Source organism: Plectropomus leopardus, chromosome 1 (genome assembly GCF_026936395.1).
Source record: "Plectropomus leopardus strain MGB_pleo_1.0 chromosome 1, ASM2693639v1, whole genome shotgun sequence".
In the NCBI taxonomy this organism is placed as follows: Eukaryota; Metazoa; Chordata; class Actinopteri; order Perciformes; family Serranidae; genus Plectropomus; species Plectropomus leopardus.
This window is the reverse complement of record NC_142176.1, coordinates 24,203,200-24,223,642: the sequence shown is the minus strand read 5'-3', so window position 1 is coordinate 24,223,642 and position 20,443 is coordinate 24,203,200. Positions and strand designations below refer to the sequence as shown.

General features: G+C 39.3%; 1 protein-coding gene across 1 annotated transcript in view; it reads left to right on the top strand.

Annotated features, from left to right (window-relative positions):
• The first annotated feature begins 206 nt into the window (after positions 1 to 206).
• The window catches only part of hk1 (hexokinase 1), a 28,027-nt gene continuing 7,790 nt past the window's right edge, over positions 207 to 20,443 (top strand). Inside the window, exons 1-13 of the mRNA XM_042500056.2 lie at positions 207 to 576; positions 10,426 to 10,588; positions 14,538 to 14,686; positions 14,805 to 14,924; positions 15,099 to 15,194; positions 15,328 to 15,427; positions 15,590 to 15,773; positions 16,893 to 17,048; positions 17,213 to 17,300; positions 17,520 to 17,665; positions 17,924 to 18,116; positions 18,252 to 18,363; positions 19,056 to 19,204. Of these exons, the coding sequence (XP_042355990.1) occupies positions 514 to 576; positions 10,426 to 10,588; positions 14,538 to 14,686; positions 14,805 to 14,924; positions 15,099 to 15,194; positions 15,328 to 15,427; positions 15,590 to 15,773; positions 16,893 to 17,048; positions 17,213 to 17,300; positions 17,520 to 17,665; positions 17,924 to 18,116; positions 18,252 to 18,363; positions 19,056 to 19,204 (1,719 nt within the window). The 5' untranslated portion in view covers positions 207 to 513. The remainder of the gene's footprint in view (positions 577 to 10,425; positions 10,589 to 14,537; positions 14,687 to 14,804; positions 14,925 to 15,098; positions 15,195 to 15,327; positions 15,428 to 15,589; positions 15,774 to 16,892; positions 17,049 to 17,212; positions 17,301 to 17,519; positions 17,666 to 17,923; positions 18,117 to 18,251; positions 18,364 to 19,055; positions 19,205 to 20,443) is intronic.

The following is a 20,443-nucleotide window of genomic DNA, read 5'->3' as shown; positions in this document are numbered from 1 at the left end:
TCTCTTTTTTCCTCCTCCATCACTAAGTTTGCCTCCAAGGCGTCAGCAGGCCGGCCAATCACAGAAAAGAGGATGTGGCACTCACCCTCCCATGGCCACTCAGTCTCTCCAACCAATGAGCTCAGAGATGGTGGGCCGGGCTCGTGCTCTGCCCCTCCCTGCTCCTCTCTCTCTCTGCCTCCTGCAGCTAAACTTGCTGTCTCACTCATGCTTCCTGGCTTCACTCACATGCTCAGAGAGGGAAGAGCTGTAGAGTCTTAGCAGCACATGAAGAAGCTCTGTCTATTTTAAACCACACCGGATTGGACTCAGGATATTTGTATATCTCTTGTGGCGTGTGACAGAGTGTATGTGCGTAGAAGAACCAGTGCTGAGTCTGACTTCCTTTGTTTTACCTTTTTTGTGTAGGATTTTTATCCATCTGACTGTAGGTGATCGTGTGTGTGACAGAGAGAGGGAGAGTGTGTGTTTGAGTGAGTCTGCATGTGTGTGTGAGAGCAAAAGAGGACCAGGATGATTGCAGCCCAGCTACTAGCCTATTACTTCACTGAACTCAAGGATGATCAGGTCAAAAAGGTGAGTGATGTCCGTCCCTTCTGCCTCCATTTTTGACTTTGTGTTTGAGAGGCTCAGAGAGGCTGATGGAGAGAAAAAGCAGAGTGGGGAGGAGAACATGTGTTTGTAGAGGTCATTGAGTTCAGTTATACTGTCATCATCATAACTTCGCTAAGTAAGACTGGAGTTTTCTTGTGAGGGGAACTTTTGTTATGTGATACATCTCTTTCAGGAAGTGCCTAAACATAATGCATGCTGGGAGAGAAGTGTGGTAGTCACCTCATGGTCGCTAAGATTTGTTTTTGTTGTAAGATTTAAATCAGCCAGGCGAAGTGAGACGTGACAAACTGCACACGGCGGTAGTAAGACGTGTTGTACTGACACATTCGTGTGTGATTGTTGCCATGATGTAAGTTTTTAGAGGTGTGGCAAAGAGGAGGAGTGAGGAAGCCGAGCATTGATGAGAGGACACATGAGCTGATGGAAGAAAAGGTATAGAGCTCGGCAACAAAGAGCAAAGTTATTTAAGGGGTCACCGGCTTCTTTTATGTTCTAATTAAAATTATACTTGACACTTATATTTCTCTCAGTAGAACTCAACAGAGTAGAAAAAGGAAGAACAGCCAAGACACCCTTAAAAAGATCACATATGCAGTAAATTTGCTGCCCGTCTTTTTGTCATTTTACAGCAGCATGTTAACAACTGATCTTTGACATGCTCATTATCATAATAATAAGCTGTTTGTTTGTTTTTAAGAGAAAAATAAGTAAAAAAGTAATAGCAGTGTTGTCTCAATATTTGCTCCAACCCAATGTCCACATGCTTTGTGTCCTGTTAAAAGTCTCCTGTAGCATTATGTGTTTAACTTAAAAGAATTAAGAAATAATTTGAGTTCAAATAAGAAAAAAAAGTCCCAAAAGCTGGTTGTTTTAAATTCTTTTGGTAGGTTTTAAAGCATGATTGAATATATTGAAGTTCAAGGTGAAAGAGAAGAAGGGTGACATAAGCTGAGCATCATGATTATCATAATAAATTTAGGGTTATAATTTGTGTGTTAACGTATCTCCCTTGTCTCCATCTGCTCCTACCCAACATGCTTTGTGTCTCGTTAAAAGTCTCCTGTAGCATTTGTGGCTTTAACCTAAAACAACAAGGAAAACATCTGAGTGTAAATCTGAAAAAAAAATCAGATGATGTAGAGTATTTTAAGTGGTTTTTAAAGCACGACTGAATATGAAAAGTTTCGAGATGAAGAAGGAGAAGAGAGACATGAGTTGAGCACCATGAATGTGTGTCTTTCATAACCTCTCAGCTGAGCAGCCCCCACTGTAAAACCTCTGCTATAAAACTGACTGGACCAGTTTGAGTTGCCCTGAGAGTAGTGTGCGTGCGTGCGTGCGTGCGTGCGTGCGTGCGTGCGTGCGTGCGTGTGTGTGCGTGTGTTGAAGTAACTGAGCTTTTCCAGTCAGACGACCCCAACAGTTCTGAGCACTTCTTAACTGAATGTTTCATAAACTAATGTTGCCAGGTGAATAAAACAACTCCATCCTGTAAAACTTACATAGTCCCATAAAGTAAAACTGAGTCAATGTAAGTTTGTGACATCAGATTTCTATCGCTGCTTTTTGGTGAGCATTTTAACTTTATGTTATGTTGCAAAACTGCATGACGATGACCTGTGAGTCCTGAGCAGTGAGGAGATAATTAGAGAGGTTTCCCATCCTCTTTTTAGTGTAGACCAGCTGTTACCATCAGGCAGACGGTGTAGGGTGCTATCCCTTCAAAGCAGCCGGGCTTGCAAATCATTTGTGCCAACTGTCGTTGCACTGTAACAACTATTAACAAAAAGCACTGAACCTTTGTGTGTGAGGATGCTGCACTTGCTTATGTGTAGAGTACTTTAACCCCTTAAAACCTGGGCAAATTTTCTTGATTTCTTTGAAGCACACAGAAAGAAGGCAATGAGCAACTTAAGAAGAAATGACTCAAAAAATGAACAAGAAACTACAAAATAAACAAACAATAGATGGGAAATTAAAAAAGAAAAAACAAGAAAATAACCTGAAAAATGCTTAAAAGATTATAATAATTATGTAAAATATTTTAAATATATAATTATTATAATAACAGATGTAGTTTAGTTTTAGACCTTTTTGCTAGTTTAAAAAAAAACATTTAAATTTATCTATCTAATATCTTGCAAATTGCAGGACATTTCTTGTCAAGTTGCTTAGTGCCTTTTCCCCATGTTTTTGAAAGAAATCAAACCAGTTCGCTCAGAGTTCAAAGACTGTAATACTTGTAAAAGGCATCTGAACTCAAGAAGAAGAAGCACAAGAAACGTGATTATGATCCAGGTTGCAAAGGGTTAATGATAGCAGGTGAATAGGTCAATAGCAATGCAGAGGTGCCCTGTTGTTGTTGTTGGGTGCTGTTGTTGTCCTGTGTTGTTAGGGAGTTAGTTTTAGGGCTGTGCCTTTTTTATTTCTGGCCAGTTAATTAGCTTTAATCATTTGTGCTTACGACTATTTTGTGTTATTTTGGCCAGGGCTCTCCCTTGTGATTTTCTCACACTGTCATGTCTGACAGTAAAAGAGTTAAGCTGCACCATGTAACTCCTCATTTTCCTCATCTAGCTTAATGTTACTCCCCTCTCCCTTAGACCAATTTGGGGTCCTAAAATCAGTGTTGTTATAGTTGTCTCTCTATCTGGCAATTGCTGCACATTATGTCTTCCCCATAATTTATGTTTATTTCAAAGCCACATCTCCACATGTGCTGTCAGCATATAGTGCAGGGTCCCTTTAAGGTCACTTCCTGATGTTGTCACCAACTGCAGACTCTGCATCAAATGCTGATCTTCTTCCTGTATAACTGGAAAAAGTTTCCAGCTATCATGCTTTCCTCTTCAATTCCCCTTTCTGCCTGAGGCCACTTTCTCAGTTCAGTTAAATCCAGCAGTCTTTGTTCACACGAGCAATTGCTGTCATTCCCAGGTGTGCCTGGTGTGCCAGAGTCAAATCAATCTGTTTTGGTAGAAGACATTCATTAGCAGTGAGGATCTGATGTAATACAACACATCTCCCTTCTTCTTTACTCCTGCTCTCTTCCTCTCCCTGCCTCCCTAAAATAGGCCAGCTTTGAACCATGTGACCATAGGTGACAGGAGGAGAAGGCTTACACACAAATACACACCCACACACACTATGCCAGGTGTGTAGCTATTGTGTTTCTTTTCAAAGAGCCTTGTGTAGACCCCAACGTCGACAGCACTAGTTGTAAAATTGTGAAACACAGAGTTCATGACTTAAGCAACCAAAAGTGAAATTAAACAGATAATCTCATTGCTAATGTGTCCACAGATAAACTATGTGTCGCTGCAGCTGTCAGAGAGCTGCAATCAGCTGAGTGCGTCCCCACTTCACTCAATCCACTGCAGTATCCTTGACTGTACTCTTTGATACACAGAGGGCTGTTAGCGGGCATCCAGAGCTCTGTGTGTGTGTGGGGGGACGGGAAGGGTGCAGAAGAGGGCAGCCAGTGTAGAGGACAGTATTTTTCCACATGGCGAGGCCATGTGTGCACAACATAGTGCACACGTACGTACACAATGGAGTCGGGTTTCAGTGCTTCCTCGAACCACCTCACAGTGACAAGGAGAACACGGCATTGTTGAGAGGAGGAATGCAAACAGAAAGGAGAGGGAGAAGGAGAACAAGGGGGGAGAAAAGGGGAGGAGGGGAGAGACAGAGTGAGTGAAATTCAGCCTCAGGCAGTGTTTTGTGTCAGAGGTGTGTTGAAGGGAAAACATGGCCTTTACAGTTTTATGCGCACAGACACACAGAGGCCTCAGGTCACCTTATCAGGAAATGTCTCTTTGCTCAACATGAGTGGAAGAACTGGAAACTCCTGTTTTGGATAAAAGACCAAATCAGTCTAATGGAGATGTATCATACTTGTGAACAGTATTTCCACGTGAGGTGTTAAAATCCACAGCAGAGATCTGAGCTGTGATATCAGATAATACCAAGCTGTAACAAAGTGCTTATGCATGGTTTTTAGCTGCAGAGTGCTGAGTCATAGATGCTAATTTCTTTCCTGCAGCAGAAACCAAATTTAGTCTTAGTTCAGTGGATCTAATGTGGAGAAATGTGAACAATGCCTGCTTTTAATCCTCCCCTTTGGAAATGAGACCCCCTGGTCAGCTAGTGACACATTGTTATTCAAGTAGACTCTCTAAAAATGCATTCTCATTCAATTAGATGATTGGGAAGACACTGAGAATCGAGTGCACATGTACTGTATATAAAGTGGTTGGCTCACTGAGAATACAGTCAAAACACTCATGTTATTAAGTGAAAACATTATGTGTGAATGGTTACACAATTACATTGCATTTGGATGTACAGTTCCCATCATCTTTTTTTTTTTCTCAAAAAAAAATCACAAACATTAATTCATTTTTTTAAGAGCAGACATAGAATTTTTCAACATAATGAATTCCCACCCCACCCCAGCCCAAATGTAGTGCAAAACAGCACATGCCATTATACTAAGATCTCATTAAGCTCGAGCAGAGTCTCAAAACAACATCAGCAAAAAAAAAATAAAAAAAATACAGCAAATACAGGCTATAATTATATTACATAAACTGCTCTAGTTCACCCCCTATACTGGGGATATAATCTACAACATGACCCCATACTTTTTGTAAATGTATTTGTTGCCCTCTTACATGACACATGTTTTTCTCAGGGGTGCAATAGGTTAACAGTTCTGTCCACCATAAATAAGTTTCTTTCATGACCTTCAAAGTTTATCAGCACTTCACTGTTGCCCAGAATACTTTGTCTAGTTCCCATCATCTTGATTAATTACAAAACAGAGCAGAAAGGGACAAGGTGGCGATGGGATGAAAATATCTATTAAGAGCAATGAGAAGCAGCACTGGCAGGCAGCAGCAGAGTAGTAGCAGTTGGCATGAGCAGGATTGGGTTGGCAGAAGCCTGAATAAGTGAAACCTGAATGGATCTGTATACATCAGCTGGCAGCCTGAGGGTTCACATGACCTGCACTGTACTAACGCGTGCTTAATTTCTTCACTCGCAGAGACAAAAAATCTCTTTTAAAGTACTAAGTCACATTTGTGTACCTCAGTTTGATACAAAGTAGACTCTAAATTAAGCTTTGAAATGCTGTTTAAACTTATTAAATTTTATGGCTGTTAACATGTTAGCAAACACTTTGCCAATGTTAAGTGACCTTTGAGGCAGTTTTTTGGATTTTATGTAGCTTCCTCTGAAGGCATAAAAAGCTTAATGCCACTTTTTTCCAGTACTCTGCAAGACCTCTAAACAGATAGTAATGTTTGAAAGTCGGAAAGACTACCAAAGTTTGATGTTTTTTGATGATGGTCGCTATCTGACCTGTGGCCTTTTTGGCTACATTTAATTTAATTTTCAGTTTTGGTTCTCCTGTGAGAATACAGCCTCCCTCTTTCATTCCCTCGAACACCATCTTGAAAAGGTCGGTGTTGGGATTTTTGCACATATACAAAAACCTTTTCTTATCCAAAGCTTTTCATTAAGTTTCAAAGTAGGTGTATTTCTTCTTCGGGCCAGAAATGTGGGCTTTTATTATGGGCATGCATCGCTAGTGTGCAAGTAAACGTAGTCAGTTGTTATCTGCTTCTCAGACACTTAGGCACTGGAGAAACCTGAACTCAAACAGGACCAGTGAAACAAAACAGTGAGCCACAGACAGCACAAAGCTGCAGACTAGGCTATTGATTCCCAATGGAATCACCAGAACTGGCAACCATTACACATTACAGGGATGCATTTGTTCCAGTGTGAGTATCATAAATATTGATAAATGGAACTTTAAAAAGGTGTCATGTAAAGCGAAGTGTTAATGTGTTAGTACATGGTCTCGCAAGGTTTGTAGTAAAGCCAGGGCTCCCAAATCATCACGCCATCATCATGACATCACTTGTGGCAGTTTATTAGATTTAGTGAGGCCCCCCTCGGAGACAAAAGAGGCTTCATAAAGCTTTTTTTTTTTTTTTTACATTTGCTGAAGAGCTCTGCAAGACCTCTGAACAGACTTTGATGAGTAAAAGTGGAATAAATGTTCAAAGTTAAAACTTTCACGTCATTGGAAAACTTAAGTTGGTAAATGTTTAATTTGGAAAGTTTGTTCTGAGGATGTAAATATTGTTTCCTAAGTTAGCATTAATTTAGGGTGTGATGAATTGCATGACAGTCTCCAGCTGACCTTATGTGTCACTGATTATGTGTATATGCACAAAATATTACAGTATTTTCCCTGTCTTATTCAGCTGTGGGATTCAATTGTTTTCATATTTATAGTCTACATGTGATGTTGGCTGTGGTTTAGGTGGGGGGTGCACTTCTACAGATGCAGATGAGAGCTTATCTATATATTCGGATGGCTTTTTGGCTTATAGGTGGTACTGTAAACCAGAAAAAGAGGTGGGTATATCCTGTTTACCTGCGTGTACCCTCCACTACACCACTGGGTGTTGGTGGAAACTACAGACATTTGTGTTGCAGTAACTTTTATCCAACTCTGCTTTCATGTCCTGAGGTTGAAGCCTTGACCTGGGTCAAACAGACCACATGCAAATATATATGTATATGCAAACAACAAGCTCTGTCTTTACATTTCTAACCTGTTTGGTGCCTTGGCTGTGCAGTGACAGACAAACAGCAGCATGTTTTAGTTCACCAAGTTGACTTTAAAATTCTTTGCTTTTAACAGCTCAAGTGTTAGTGAGTTTGCGGCTTTGTAGTCTGTGTCAACACTATCCATCAAGTGTTTGACAACACTGAGGCGTTTTTTCTTTTACATAGAACTCTCATTTTCAACTCTAAATTGTTGTCAGAATAGTTTTTTTTATATACTGACCTATTCTGAATACATTTAGTGTGTGGAAGCAGCTAGAAGGGGCAGTATTTGTGTTGCAACAGAGAGAGCTGAGATGTTTTAACAGTTGTTTATAGTATAATTGGAATAACAGATGTTGAGGGCAAGCTGTAACGTCATAAGGGGAGGATGTTTTCAAGCACCCACGTGTCAGTGCTGTTAAAATCCCTCTTTAAACTGCAGACTAGACCTCAGGGTAAAATACAGCTCAGGTTGGTGTTCGTGGAACGGTCCAGCAGGTTATGAATGTATTTTACTGAGCTGTATGGAGGTGAGTGGTTACATTTAGTCAGCTGCCGGCTCCTGTACTATAAGAGCATGTGCTAATGAGCTTTCATCCCATATAGGCAGACTCCACATTTAGACAGAATATAGGGAATGTAACACCTGAAGAGTAGTTATCAGTTGGACAGTGCTGTTCTCATGTGTGTGCCTCTCTATCCAAGTTGACTCATAACATTTTTGTACTATTCAAAACTGACTATAGGGTTACATAGCAGATCAATAATGTTTGTCTACTTGTTAGTGCAAATTTATTGTATGATCATGAAAGCCAAATTGACCTCTGAAAGTGGTGGAAAATGTCTTGTCACACTCTTAACACGCATGCTTATGGTTGTCATATCAGAACCTGTGTATAATACACTGATTTGCTCTTTCTTTATTTTGAAAAGACATATTTTAAATTCAATATGTGTTCATTAATTGATGCCAAGATCTAAATGTGGATTTATGTACAATGAGTTAATTGTCTGCTGATTTTAACTTTAATTTAAAAAACACTATATTGATCCTTTCCTGTCAGCACACATATTTTCTCCATTGTTGGGGAGCAGTCAACTTCATGTACTCCAATTACTTGTTTCACCACAATTTACTGCAGTTGGGTGACATTTCTTGCCCTACAATAACACAATGCCACACCTCATTGCCCACAGTCATTTAACGACTATCATCTGCTATCTGACTAAAATCACCACTGGTTTGGAACCAACATGTCTTGATTGGATACTGTGAATTTCCCAAGAAGTTGAGCATTTTTCTGATTTCACTCCAACAATTGCTCCCTCTTCTCTCCTTAAACCACATCCTCGCTCAGGCTGCCTATGTGAGAATTGGCGTGCCCTGATCCGTAAATCAAACACATTGTTAGTTTAGTTATGCTTCCAAGTAATGACATTAAAGTCCAGGCTCCGATTGTGATTGTATCTCGAGAGGTAGACTTGTTTGGATGTAGTTCAACTTATATTTGAAACTAGTGTATTGTGTAAGTACTTTTCAGTGTGATGTAGCTAATAATTTGGTAAACTACAGTTGTAATGTAGTTCAGCAACACTGATTTTCACTACTATACAAATCCATTTCTGTGGCCAGCAGATAATGATAATAATAGTAATACATTTTATTTATAGGCGCCTTTCTCGACACTCAAGGTCACGTCACATTCAATGATAAAACACACACAGCAATAAAATTGTCGTTAATAAAAAACAATAAAATTAAACAGTGCAATGTGGTCAGGGGGAATATGTGAGTGTGAATAGGTGAGTTTTTAGTTTAGACTTGAAGTGTGGGAGGGAATCGTGTTGCAGATGTGACTCACACCCAAACTGGCATTGTCCCGAGCCAGTTACCAAGGACCAGAGCTGAATGGGAAATACAGTTAATGTGCGACTCCTTTTTCAGGAAGTTAGAACATTCCAATCTGATGTCTGTTACAATGAGTTGTACGAGTAAATTATCACATTGGCGTCACAGTACATACAAACATTGTTTTTGTGTGACTATTAAATCATGTGAGTGTGTTTGGTTGTACTAGGCAAAGTATATCAAATCATATTCTGGTAGTTAATGTTAATCCAGTTATGGTCTGGCCTCACTCGCTATAATTTCAACACAAGAAGTTACAGTGAAGGTGACATTTGAGCAGAGTTATATGCCTGAAACATTCTGCTCTTTGTGTGAAACACTTGTGAATAAAGTAGGTCTTTGCTTCATTAAAAAGTGTGATGCAACAATGGGTTTCACCAGGATTGGTTAACATCCTGTTCCTGAAAGGTCAGATGGCTCAGTCTGTTGTGTGCTGTATCTGCATCAGTTTACACAGTTCGCAGTTTCAACAGGCAGTCAGACCGGTCAAGATATACAGTATGTGCTGGACGTGCTGATAATTACTTGAGGGCACACCTTGTTGTGCTTTATCTGTGGTTATGATACGAATTATACTTTTGTAATTAATTCCCCAGAGACTCCTCTACTCATCACAGTCACACCTGTAATAAAGTCATAAGGAACACCCTTCTGTGTAAATACGCTTGATAACATTTCCGCACGAGTGTCCCGTACTTCCTGTTCTCCCTGTGTGTCACCCTGACGATGCTGTGTGTTTTCATTAGATACCGACTGTGCGATATGACCACAGTATGATAGGTGCAATCAAAGTCACTCAGTTATGTTGCAATAACGCTATATAAAAATAGTTATTTTGTTTTGTGGCTCTGATTCATTTCTTGGTAAAGCACAGTGTAGATCAATCAGTGTAGGAAGTGTTTAATCTTCACAGATGACTAAAACATTATGGGATGGTCAGTCATATTCACTGCATCATCATTATTACACAAAATGTGGACTCTGTCTTGACCAGATGCGGGAAGTCTCCATTACTTCAATCAGAAACTCTGAGTGCATCAGGCAGAGATGCCCTGGTAGCTCACTGGGTAGAGTGCGTACCATTAAAGCTGTGTCCTGACTGCAGTGGCCAGGGTTTGAGTCTGGCCAAGGGCTCTTTGCTTTATGTCCTCCCCTTTCATATCTGCCTCTCACTATAAATAAAACATAAAAAATGCTCAAAACATCCTTTACAAAATGATGATGAATTGTTTAGAAAGACTAATGCCTCTGTTTCTTTTCTCTCTTTTCAGATCGATAAGTACCTGTACTCCATGCGTTTCTCTGATGAGACATTAAAGGAAATCACACAACGTTTTCGGAGGGAGCTGGTCAAAGGACTGGGGCGGGACACCAACCCCACTGCTGTGCTGAAGATGCTACCAACATTTGTGAGGTCAATCCCTGATGGCTCAGGTTAGTACCTTTGACCCCAAATTTTAACCATGGTAAAATAATCTCAGCCCGTCGTCAAGAAATCAGTATCAAGGACATTTCACTGGTTTTGCCACCGTATGAATGGATGACAACTAAGGTCAAATTGCAAACTTCTTTTGTGCTTATGTGTTTTTGTATGTTATCTTTGACAATTGCAATCTTGAAAATTTCAGTGCTGGTTGATTTGGCGACATTGGTAGTTACTGGTGGTTACGACACTAATGGTTCATATCCACAGGGGCGTTTTAAGTTGCGAGAGGTTGCACCATCATGCAGCATTTTTTTTAAATGTCACCCTCCACACCCAGTTCGTAATACGGCAAATATAGAAATATTGCAATATTGTCATCATAGGCTCAATCACCATTGTGGTACTTCACGATATATTGTAAATCTGCAAACTATATTTAAATGAAAATCTCTGAGATTATTAATTTAATGCCAACACCCTGCCTATGACTAAATCTGGCACGTTTACCTGATGGACTCAGGTGCTCCTGTTAATTAATTGCCTCCTCTTAAATAAAATAATCATAAAACATAAACATAATCAAATTCTAGAACAGAGAGAAAATAATCTACTAAAATGACAATGATCATTTAGTCTCCCCTTGCTACCTCTCTAGTATCCCTCTGCACTTTCCAAAAAAAAACAGTAAAGATTATTTTGCCACCACTGAGGTCCAGGTCCAGCTACATTCAAAAATATTTGACTATATGCAATAGTAAACTGAGTCATGTAGTCACCAGGACATTGTATTGCAGTGGAGAAAGAGAAAATGTCAGTTTGTATTTTTAAAGTTGCTGGGCTTGGTCCCAGCTTTTAGAAGACAGGGATTAATCTGTGGTAGGAAGTCACTCCCATTTTTTAAAAGTGAGCGATCAACCTGATCTTGCAGGTTTGATCTTGCAAAGGAAATGTAACCACAGTAATGCAGGGCAGACATGCAGAATTTATACAGACAGCTCTGGTGCTGTGATCTAAACTTAAATTCTTGTAGCTGTGATTCAACAGTGCGCACCACAACAGAGTGTGTAATAAGATGACATCAGTATCAGAAGGGCTTGTGACAGTTGTTGATGAGAACATATAAAGATCTTGAACCATCAGTTCCTGAACGGATGACAAAAAGTAGCTTACTGCATCTTTCACTCTCCATCTGGCAAATTAACTCAAAAAGAAAAACTACTGTTTCCTCTTAATATAGTGACACTTGTAACCGATTTAAATATTTTCATCTCTCTCTGCCTGTCATGATGTCAGTATCCACAGCATGCTGTCTAATCCTAATTTCCTGCAGTTGTTCTGCCCTTATAACCCAGGTGAATGTGAGTTAAAAATTTGTTCCTATCTGGTACGTACTGTACTGTAGGAGGAGAGTGTCCGTCCGCTTAAACTGAGAGACAGATTTTATTGCCTTGTAGTCAGCTGAATATTAATGGAAGTAAAGCTCTGTCTCTTTCCTTCTCTCTGAAAGGAACGCTTCACCCACAAAATGACCATTTTTATATCATGTAGTCATGCCATGTTACTTTGAATTCATATAGAAAACTTCATTTTTTCTCACCTGCCTCTAAGGAAAATGGCAAACATATTGATTTACTGATTGATAGGGAACCGCATCCACCAGCAAAGCTATATCAAAACAAACAGTTTCCAAACTTGCAAACAACTTGTGCAGTGTAATCCAAGTCTCATATATCCATTCATACGCTCAGTACTTCCCAAACACATGACTTTTGTGAAATGAAACTCATCTATATTCTCTTCAAGGCCAGACTCCAATATCAGGTTTTATTAGTGAAAATGCATGTAAATGCTCCCACTGACCAAAACAGACTTTAATCAATAATTAGAAAAGACTAGAATTCAAAAGAAATGTTTTATAATTTTTCTCATCATTCTGAAACCATAATCACAGCTGTCCTTTTATTTACAGAAACTAACACCAAATATATTTTCTCTGGTTTCCTCTGCAGATTTACATTCCTCAGATAAATTATCAGTCAGTCTGACCTGGCCTTGCATTCTGATCTGTACAAAAAGTTGTGGCACAAGATCATAGTGAAATGAAATTACACTGCTGGGTAAATTGTATCTAATATTAATAGAACTTTTACTCTACAACCTAAAGTGAAATTTCTACATTTTTAATCACTGTTTGCAATCATTATTGCCAACAGAAAAATGTGCGCAAATCAGCAGACTCTCTACTCTGAACTCTGTGCAGCAACACCAAGAATCTTCTGATGTGTTGGAGATCTTGTACTTGTTACTTTCTAAATGGGAACTCGAGGTTGAAAGTGACAGTTTTATTTGATTTTTACTGGTCCCATAGGAATCACAATTTTTACAAAACACAGCAATAACAAGAAAACAGACGGTATGTGCAATGAGTTAGGGGGCATTTCCTGCTTTATCACCTATTATCAAAGACCAGTAAGTTCTTTGAGTCATATTACTATGGATTTATAAAAAGCAGTAAAACACTATTGCAGTTTGTCTAATTAGAATGATTGAAAATTATGACCCCACTTAGACAGAAAGAATATACTGGAGTCACCATTTACTGCCAAGTGAGCACAGACTAAAAATATTGCAGAATTTCATGGAACTGAACTAAACACACTGTATGTCACAGACACCATTCCCAGGGCGTAAAACAAGGCCTCTTTGTCATGTTCCTTTGCATGTGATATGAACACCATTGCGCCTTTATGCTATGCACAAGGCTTTTAAGTAAATCCAATGTAAACCCATCCATAGCAACATTTGATGCTAAAGCAGCTGATGTAGGCATAAAGAGGGAGAATGTCAGCGTAGGGCAGGAAGGAGACAACACCAAAACCCAGTGTTGCTGACTTTCATTAAGGGCTGTTTTTTTTAATAAAATCAAAACTCAATGTTTTATCGTAATGCTATATCACTTACCTAACTATGTTTTGTGTAGAACTAAAATTCTTACATCACGACCTATTTATTTCAACCCAAAACACGATCTCTTTCCTACACCTAACCAATAGTTTTGTTGCCTAAACCCTAATCCCTATTGTTTCACAACACTAACCGTAAGTAACGATGTGTTTCAGCTGTGCGGCACATAGATACGCTAAAGATTGCCCTGTGCATTGTTATAAGATGCAGAAGGGTGTGACAAAGCTTTGCTTTTTGATGATTTGGGAATGAAAACATTTGCATACTTTCTGCATGGTAGAGGTTTCTATCTGCCACTGCAACATTTGCAAACATTTCAACATCTTTTTATGCAGATCATGTTTATTTGACAAAATAACTGCTAACAGTGAGTGAAGACATAATGATAATGTGATGATGATAACTTATTGTGGCTGAAACGGCAGTTTCTGTTTGAATAAAAGTAAACAGTGTTAAGATTGTTGCCATGACACCTGCCATGGGGTTTGGCAATCATTAACCAATAACTATACAGGAAGTTCATCTTGCAAAAAAGATGTAAGCAAACCTATAGTAAAGACACCAGTGTGCACACACAAAGAACCACACAATGCATGCATATAAAAATACACTTCAAACTTAAGTTTTATGGATTTATTTACAAACTCACAGTATACAGTATACTGTATTTGGAGGAGTTGATGATGGCAGCTTTAGCCCAAACACAAGACATCACTTCTGTCCGAAACAGCTTTATTTTCTCATACACAGTGTCTTCCCTATGTTGCTTATCAATGACACATTGTGCGACATGAATTCACTGTAGGGTACTAGAGAGCGCTGTACTTGTCTGCTAAGTGAACAGAAGGGAGACACACTATTGATGCACGTCTTCCTTCTGAGTAAAGTCCCAGTTCAGAGCTGAGTAATTAAGTGTGTTCTTCAGTAATGTCAACAACATGTTCCTTATGTAACTAACGCTCCTCCATCTCCCCACCTCTTCTTTCACAACAGAGAAGGGAGACTTCATTGCATTGGATTTGGGAGGCAGTAACTTCAGGATCCTCCGCGTCAAAGTGAGCCATGAGAAAAAACAGACTGTTCAGATGGAGAGTCAGATCTATGAAACACCAGAGGACATCATTCACGGCAGTGGAACCAGAGTAAGTTATACTGCCAGTACACAGAGACACACACACACACACACACACACACAAACAGTCTCACAGTCTCATCAGCTCACCCTCATACAACCTTTCCCTCTTTTCACCTCTGTTCCAGCTGTTCGACCATGTGGCAGAGTGTCTTGGGGACTTCATGGAAAAACAAAACATCAAAGACAAGAAACTCCCTGTTGGATTTACCTTCTCATTCCCCTGCCAGCAGAACAAACTAGACGAGGTGAAACTAAATAAAAAATTGATCAATGGACAAGGATGTTGATGTTGTTGACTTCCTTGTGATACATGACACTTTTCATGTATTATCTTTTAATTCAAATATCTGAGGGTAACCCGATCAAGTATGTCTCTTTCCTTTTCTCACTTTCCTCTGTGTCTCTCTGTTTGTCTCCAGGGCGTTCTGATGACATGGACAAAGCGTTTCAAGGCCAGTGGAGTGGAGGGAATGGATGTTGTCACACTGCTCAACAAAGCCATTAAGAAACGAGGAGTGAGTCTTGTTTCATTTGAGGCCACACTCAACGTATTTATCCTAATGCATTCGGTTTAATTCAAGCTGGGATGCAGGATGACACAGATAAGTTACCGTACTGAGTTACTTAGTGTGCTTTCATGTCTTTTAGGACTATGATGCTGACATCATGGCAGTGGTAAATGATACTGTGGGAACGATGATGACCTGTGGTTTCGATGACCAGCGCTGTGAAGTCGGCATTATCATTGGTACGACAACAGTGTGCAACTGAAAAGTCAAAGGAGCAATCAAATTCAAGAGTGTTTTTGGCATTATTACAAGCAAAATGGAATTTATTTCTCTCCAAACCAATAAAAGGAGCATAATACATATTGATTGAACTGTATTGACACATATTTCTCTGCGATTAGGTACGGGTACAAATGCGTGCTACATGGAGGAGCTGCGTCACATCGACCTGGTGGAAGGAGACGAGGGCAGGATGTGCGTGAACACTGAGTGGGGAGCTTTCGGAGATGACGGCAGGCTGGAAGACATCAGGACAGAGTTTGACAGAGAGATAGACCGAGGCTCTCTGAATCCCGGCAAACAGCTGTATGTCAATCCAAAAGTATTACACTGTTGCACATCTCTGAGATAATCTAAGTGAGCTAATCACTGAATCAGCTGATGACTAGCTGCTGTTTATTGTTCTGGATAGAGAGAAAGATTACAGTGAGTTTACAAATATTTATTCATTTGCAGTTAAAACAAAAAAAAAAAATCTATCAAAAAGTATTTTTATGTAGTTGCCAGAAACTTGAAGGATAACAGTCATGCTGTTTTATCTTAAGGTGAATATAGCTGATTTATGATGCCATGCTTTAACATCCAAATTATCCTGCATGCTTGCTGCTTACACAAGTTGTCACAGAAATCCTGCACTCTGTTAAAATGACCAGCAGAGAAAAAAGGCAGTGCTCTTTGATTGCTCTCTGCCCTCACATTTTCCCACACGGGAGCCAAAGTCTGTTTCTCTAAAAGTGTGTGACGCTAAAAGCCTCACTGTGTGAAGAGCAGCATCTGAGTCAGCACATTAAAGCAATACCTCCCCCACAAATTATCATTTTTATATCAAATCTGTTATGTTGAATTTTAAAAGACAACTTTATTTTTCTCGCAAGCGCCCACACTGAACAAAGAATCCAAGATTGGAGAAAATTCTTCATGAAATAAAGTAAATAGGGACTGCGTTTCACAACAGCAAAACTATATCAAAACATCTATTAACAAATTATTACTCTCTTAAGAAGTATAATCTCAGTCTCATTTATTCACTTGTGTACTCAGTACTTCCAAAACACATGTATTTTCACTAAAACCTTACTAATCAAAACACTTCTGCATATGAGTAGCATGCTTGGACAAGCGTGTGTGTTAAAATTCTGCTGCAAAACTATTTATGAGGAAGTGTTTTAAATTGTAACTGAATTGAAACACTGGACACATGACTTGAAAGTCAAAGAAAACTGCATTTATATGTATATGTTATTTAATTTGATTTTATTTTAAGCACTTTTTTTCAGGCCATTTTGTTGCTTGTTTGTTTGTTGGCCATTTCCTGAAGTAGCTTACTGGCTCTTCTCATGTTTTTGGAAGGAATCGAGCCAACTTGCTCAGGTTTCCAGAATGTTTAACCAGAAGTTTCCAATTTTCTCTTTCACTGTGTCGTAGATTTGAGAAAATGGTCAGTGGTATGTACATGGGGGAGCTGGTTCGTCTCATCCTGGTGAAGATGGCCAGAGAAGGCTTCCTTTTCGAGGGACGGATCACCCCTGAGCTGCTCACGAAGGGGAAGTTTGAGACCAAACACATCTCAGCCATAGAGAAGTAAGTCAATCTACATTTACATTCAATGGGACCAACATATAAAATAAATACATAATAAATTCAATATGTTTTCTTAAATAAATAGCTGTAATAAATAATTGAATTCAAAACGATGTATATCTCTAGTCTATCACTGCTTCTCTGCCTCTGTCTTTCCTGTTAAGGAGTAAGGAGGGGTTGTCCAAGGCCAGAGAGATTTTAACCAGACTTGGTGTTGAGCCCTCAACCGACGACTGCATTGCTGTGCAGCATGTACGTATTGTTGCTGAAATAGCTCTCTCATCTTCATAATCACAATCGCCATAATCACATGAATTAAGGCTGAAGTATAATTTTACCAACATATCTGAGATCTACGCAGTCGTATCTGAAAAGAGTTTACATCAAATAAAATGTGCAGTTAGTTAGTCTGCAGTTTATTAAATTAGGATGTGTTTCTTGATGAATTTCTCTCCTCCCTTCCTCCCTCAGGTTTGTACTATTGTGTCTTTCCGCTCTGCCAACCTGATAGCTGCCACACTATCAGGCATCCTACTGAGGCTAAAGGAGAACAAAGGTGTGACACGACTCCGAACCACTGTAGGCATCGATGGATCTCTATACAAGATGCACCCACAGTGAGTGACATTAAAATATGTTTATTTTACGTGCTCTGTCAGCACTTCGAGAAAATATCAAGCATCTCAGTGCTCCTCATATTTCCATAAATTTCACTGCGATCTGCTGTGAGGTGTTAAGAGGTGGCTGAGTGCATATCCTGCATTATGTTATACATGTTATTTATCAGTATTTAGCCCATTCTGTCTGGAGAAGAGCAAATTTTCTGGAATAAATGTTCATAGATCAGAATTTAAACTCTCTCAAATGTATTTCAGATATGCTCGTCGTCTTCATAAGGCAGTCCGCCGTTTGGTTCCGGACACTGATGTCCGATTCCTCCTATCAGAGAGCGGCAGTGGAAAAGGAGCAGCCATGGTGACAGCTGTGGCCTATCGACTCGCAGAACACTCACGAGAAATTGCCCAAACGCTGTCCGAATTTCGCCTGACGACCGAACAACTGCTGGAGGTGAGGACAGAGTGACACTGTGGTGTGTGTGTGTGCGCTTGTCTGTGTGCGTGTGTGTGTGCATGTGTGCATATGTGTGCCTTCATCTTTCACTGTATGTTACTGTACTATTCGGGGTATTCTTAATTTCTACAGGTAAAGAAGCGAATGAGGATAGAGATCCAAAATGGCCTTTCAAAGGACACACAGGACACTGCCACTGTCAAAATGCTGCCAACCTTTGTCAACAGCACTCCTGATGGCACAGGTGACACACACAGACACACACACACACTCACTTGCACATACACATTTAAGCTGGCAACTTGTGATTGCACCACATGTGTGTCTGTTGGGCAGAGAGAGCAGCTAAGATCATGACATGACATATTTCTCACTTTTTTTTTTTGCCATTTCACAATTCCACAATTCAGAAATTGGTTTTGATTTGCACTGATGAGCACTTCATTGTAATGTATTATTACCTAGTTCTTATGACAGTGATGTTTTGCAGGTTATTATATTAACTTATTATTGTATATTAATGATTGCCTTTATGATCTTAGTGTTAGGGTTAGTATTAGTATTGTTGTTCAACATTAACATTATAGGGGTGTAAGTGTAATTGCAGATTTAGACTACAAATGAAACAGAAAAGTTTGTAGAATTTCGGATTTTTACATTGACTTCCTCTATTTTTTAGGACCATTGTACAAGGAAAGGGTGAGGGGAACATATATGAAATTGTGTCACAGAGGGTCCTCTGCTAGAAAATTTTGAGCATAAAACAATTTCCTGAATTCTGATGAATGCACCAATTTGTGCCTTCTCTGTATCAATTTGTAGTGTAAATGTCTTGAATTCTGTCAAAATCTGCTACTTTCAAGTTTTTGTATTTCTGTTAGACATGGTTACTGTTTCATTTATTTATCAGTCTTATCTGTTTGTCTTGTCATCTAGAAAATGGTGATTTCCTGGCTTTGGATTTAGGAGGAACCAACTTCAGAGTTCTGTTGGTTAAGATTCGTTCTGGCAAGAGGAGAACAGTGGAGATGCACAACAAGATCTACGCCATTCCTCTAGAAGTGATGCAGGGCACAGGAGAGGAGGTGAGATGCATTAGTCATTAGACTCATTAATCTGCGTTAAACTGACTGAAGTGATGCAGGCGATGCATTCAGGCAAAAGTCAGAAGGGTAGGAGAGAAACTTTGAACTTCACCTCCTGTTGCCTTGTGGGTCCAGTAAAGATCAGGTGGGTCTGAGGTCAGGGATGTGACGCTCAGTGGTAAGTGGCTAGGAGGTAACTAGGTCGATAGATAAGAGGTGGACAGAAATAGATATAGATGACTGGTTGAGATTAGCATTGAGTTGACCGTCTTTAAAACATATATTTGAACTTAACTCTTGTGCAGCAGCTGAAGCTTATCTCGTCTGTCACCTTTTGGCCTTTTCATCTTCACTCTCACTCCACCATGTGTTTCTCTTCATCCTGAGGGACACAGAATAGAAATAGAAATAGCACTATGTCACTGCAACTTCACCAGTGTTTGCATTTATTTTGCCTAAGAAGAGTCTTCTCCAGACCAAGCATATCACTGCCCAAACCTGTGTGGGTGTGCAGGGCCTTTTTTGAAGTGTTATATGACTGTGGATGTAGCCTTGTGATTTAGATATTTTAGAGGTTGAAATATACAGAACTGTTGTATAATATGACTGGTCTGCAGACCTGTGACTGTTAAATCTGTTGACGTGTGTCGCTTACTTAACCAGGCAGGTTAATTTATATTTACAGTAATGGTCAGGGAGAGTGGTTGTTATAACACAGACAAAATGCTGAATGACAGTTGTTTAATGCTGATCAGTGGTGAAAGAAGTATGCACTTAACAACTTGCATTGGAAAAGTTACTTTAGTAAAAGTAAGTAAGTATAACTAGGGAAATGCACTTAAAGTATTCAAAGTAAAAGTATCCAATGCAGATTTTTTTTAAACTAAAAATTAAATTAAAAAAATCATGTTTTGCAAAGCCCTCTTATGTTTTTTATGTGAACATCTTGGTTTGTAAATTAATTAGAATTTAAAGCTCTCAGATAAATGTAGTAAAAAGCAAAATATTTAAAGTATAAAGTGGCATTAAAAGAAAAGATTCAAGTAAAGTGCAAGTAAAACTAGTAACTAGTCTCATATCACAGCATCAATATATTGCCCATCAGTGGAGCAGTAAATTTTCTATCCACTGTACATGATTCAGTGATGATTTATCTGCTTATTGGTCATCACTGTGATATGAGACTAGTAATTGTCACTATCCTGTTGTCTTTTCCTGATTTAAAAGCTGCATTATATT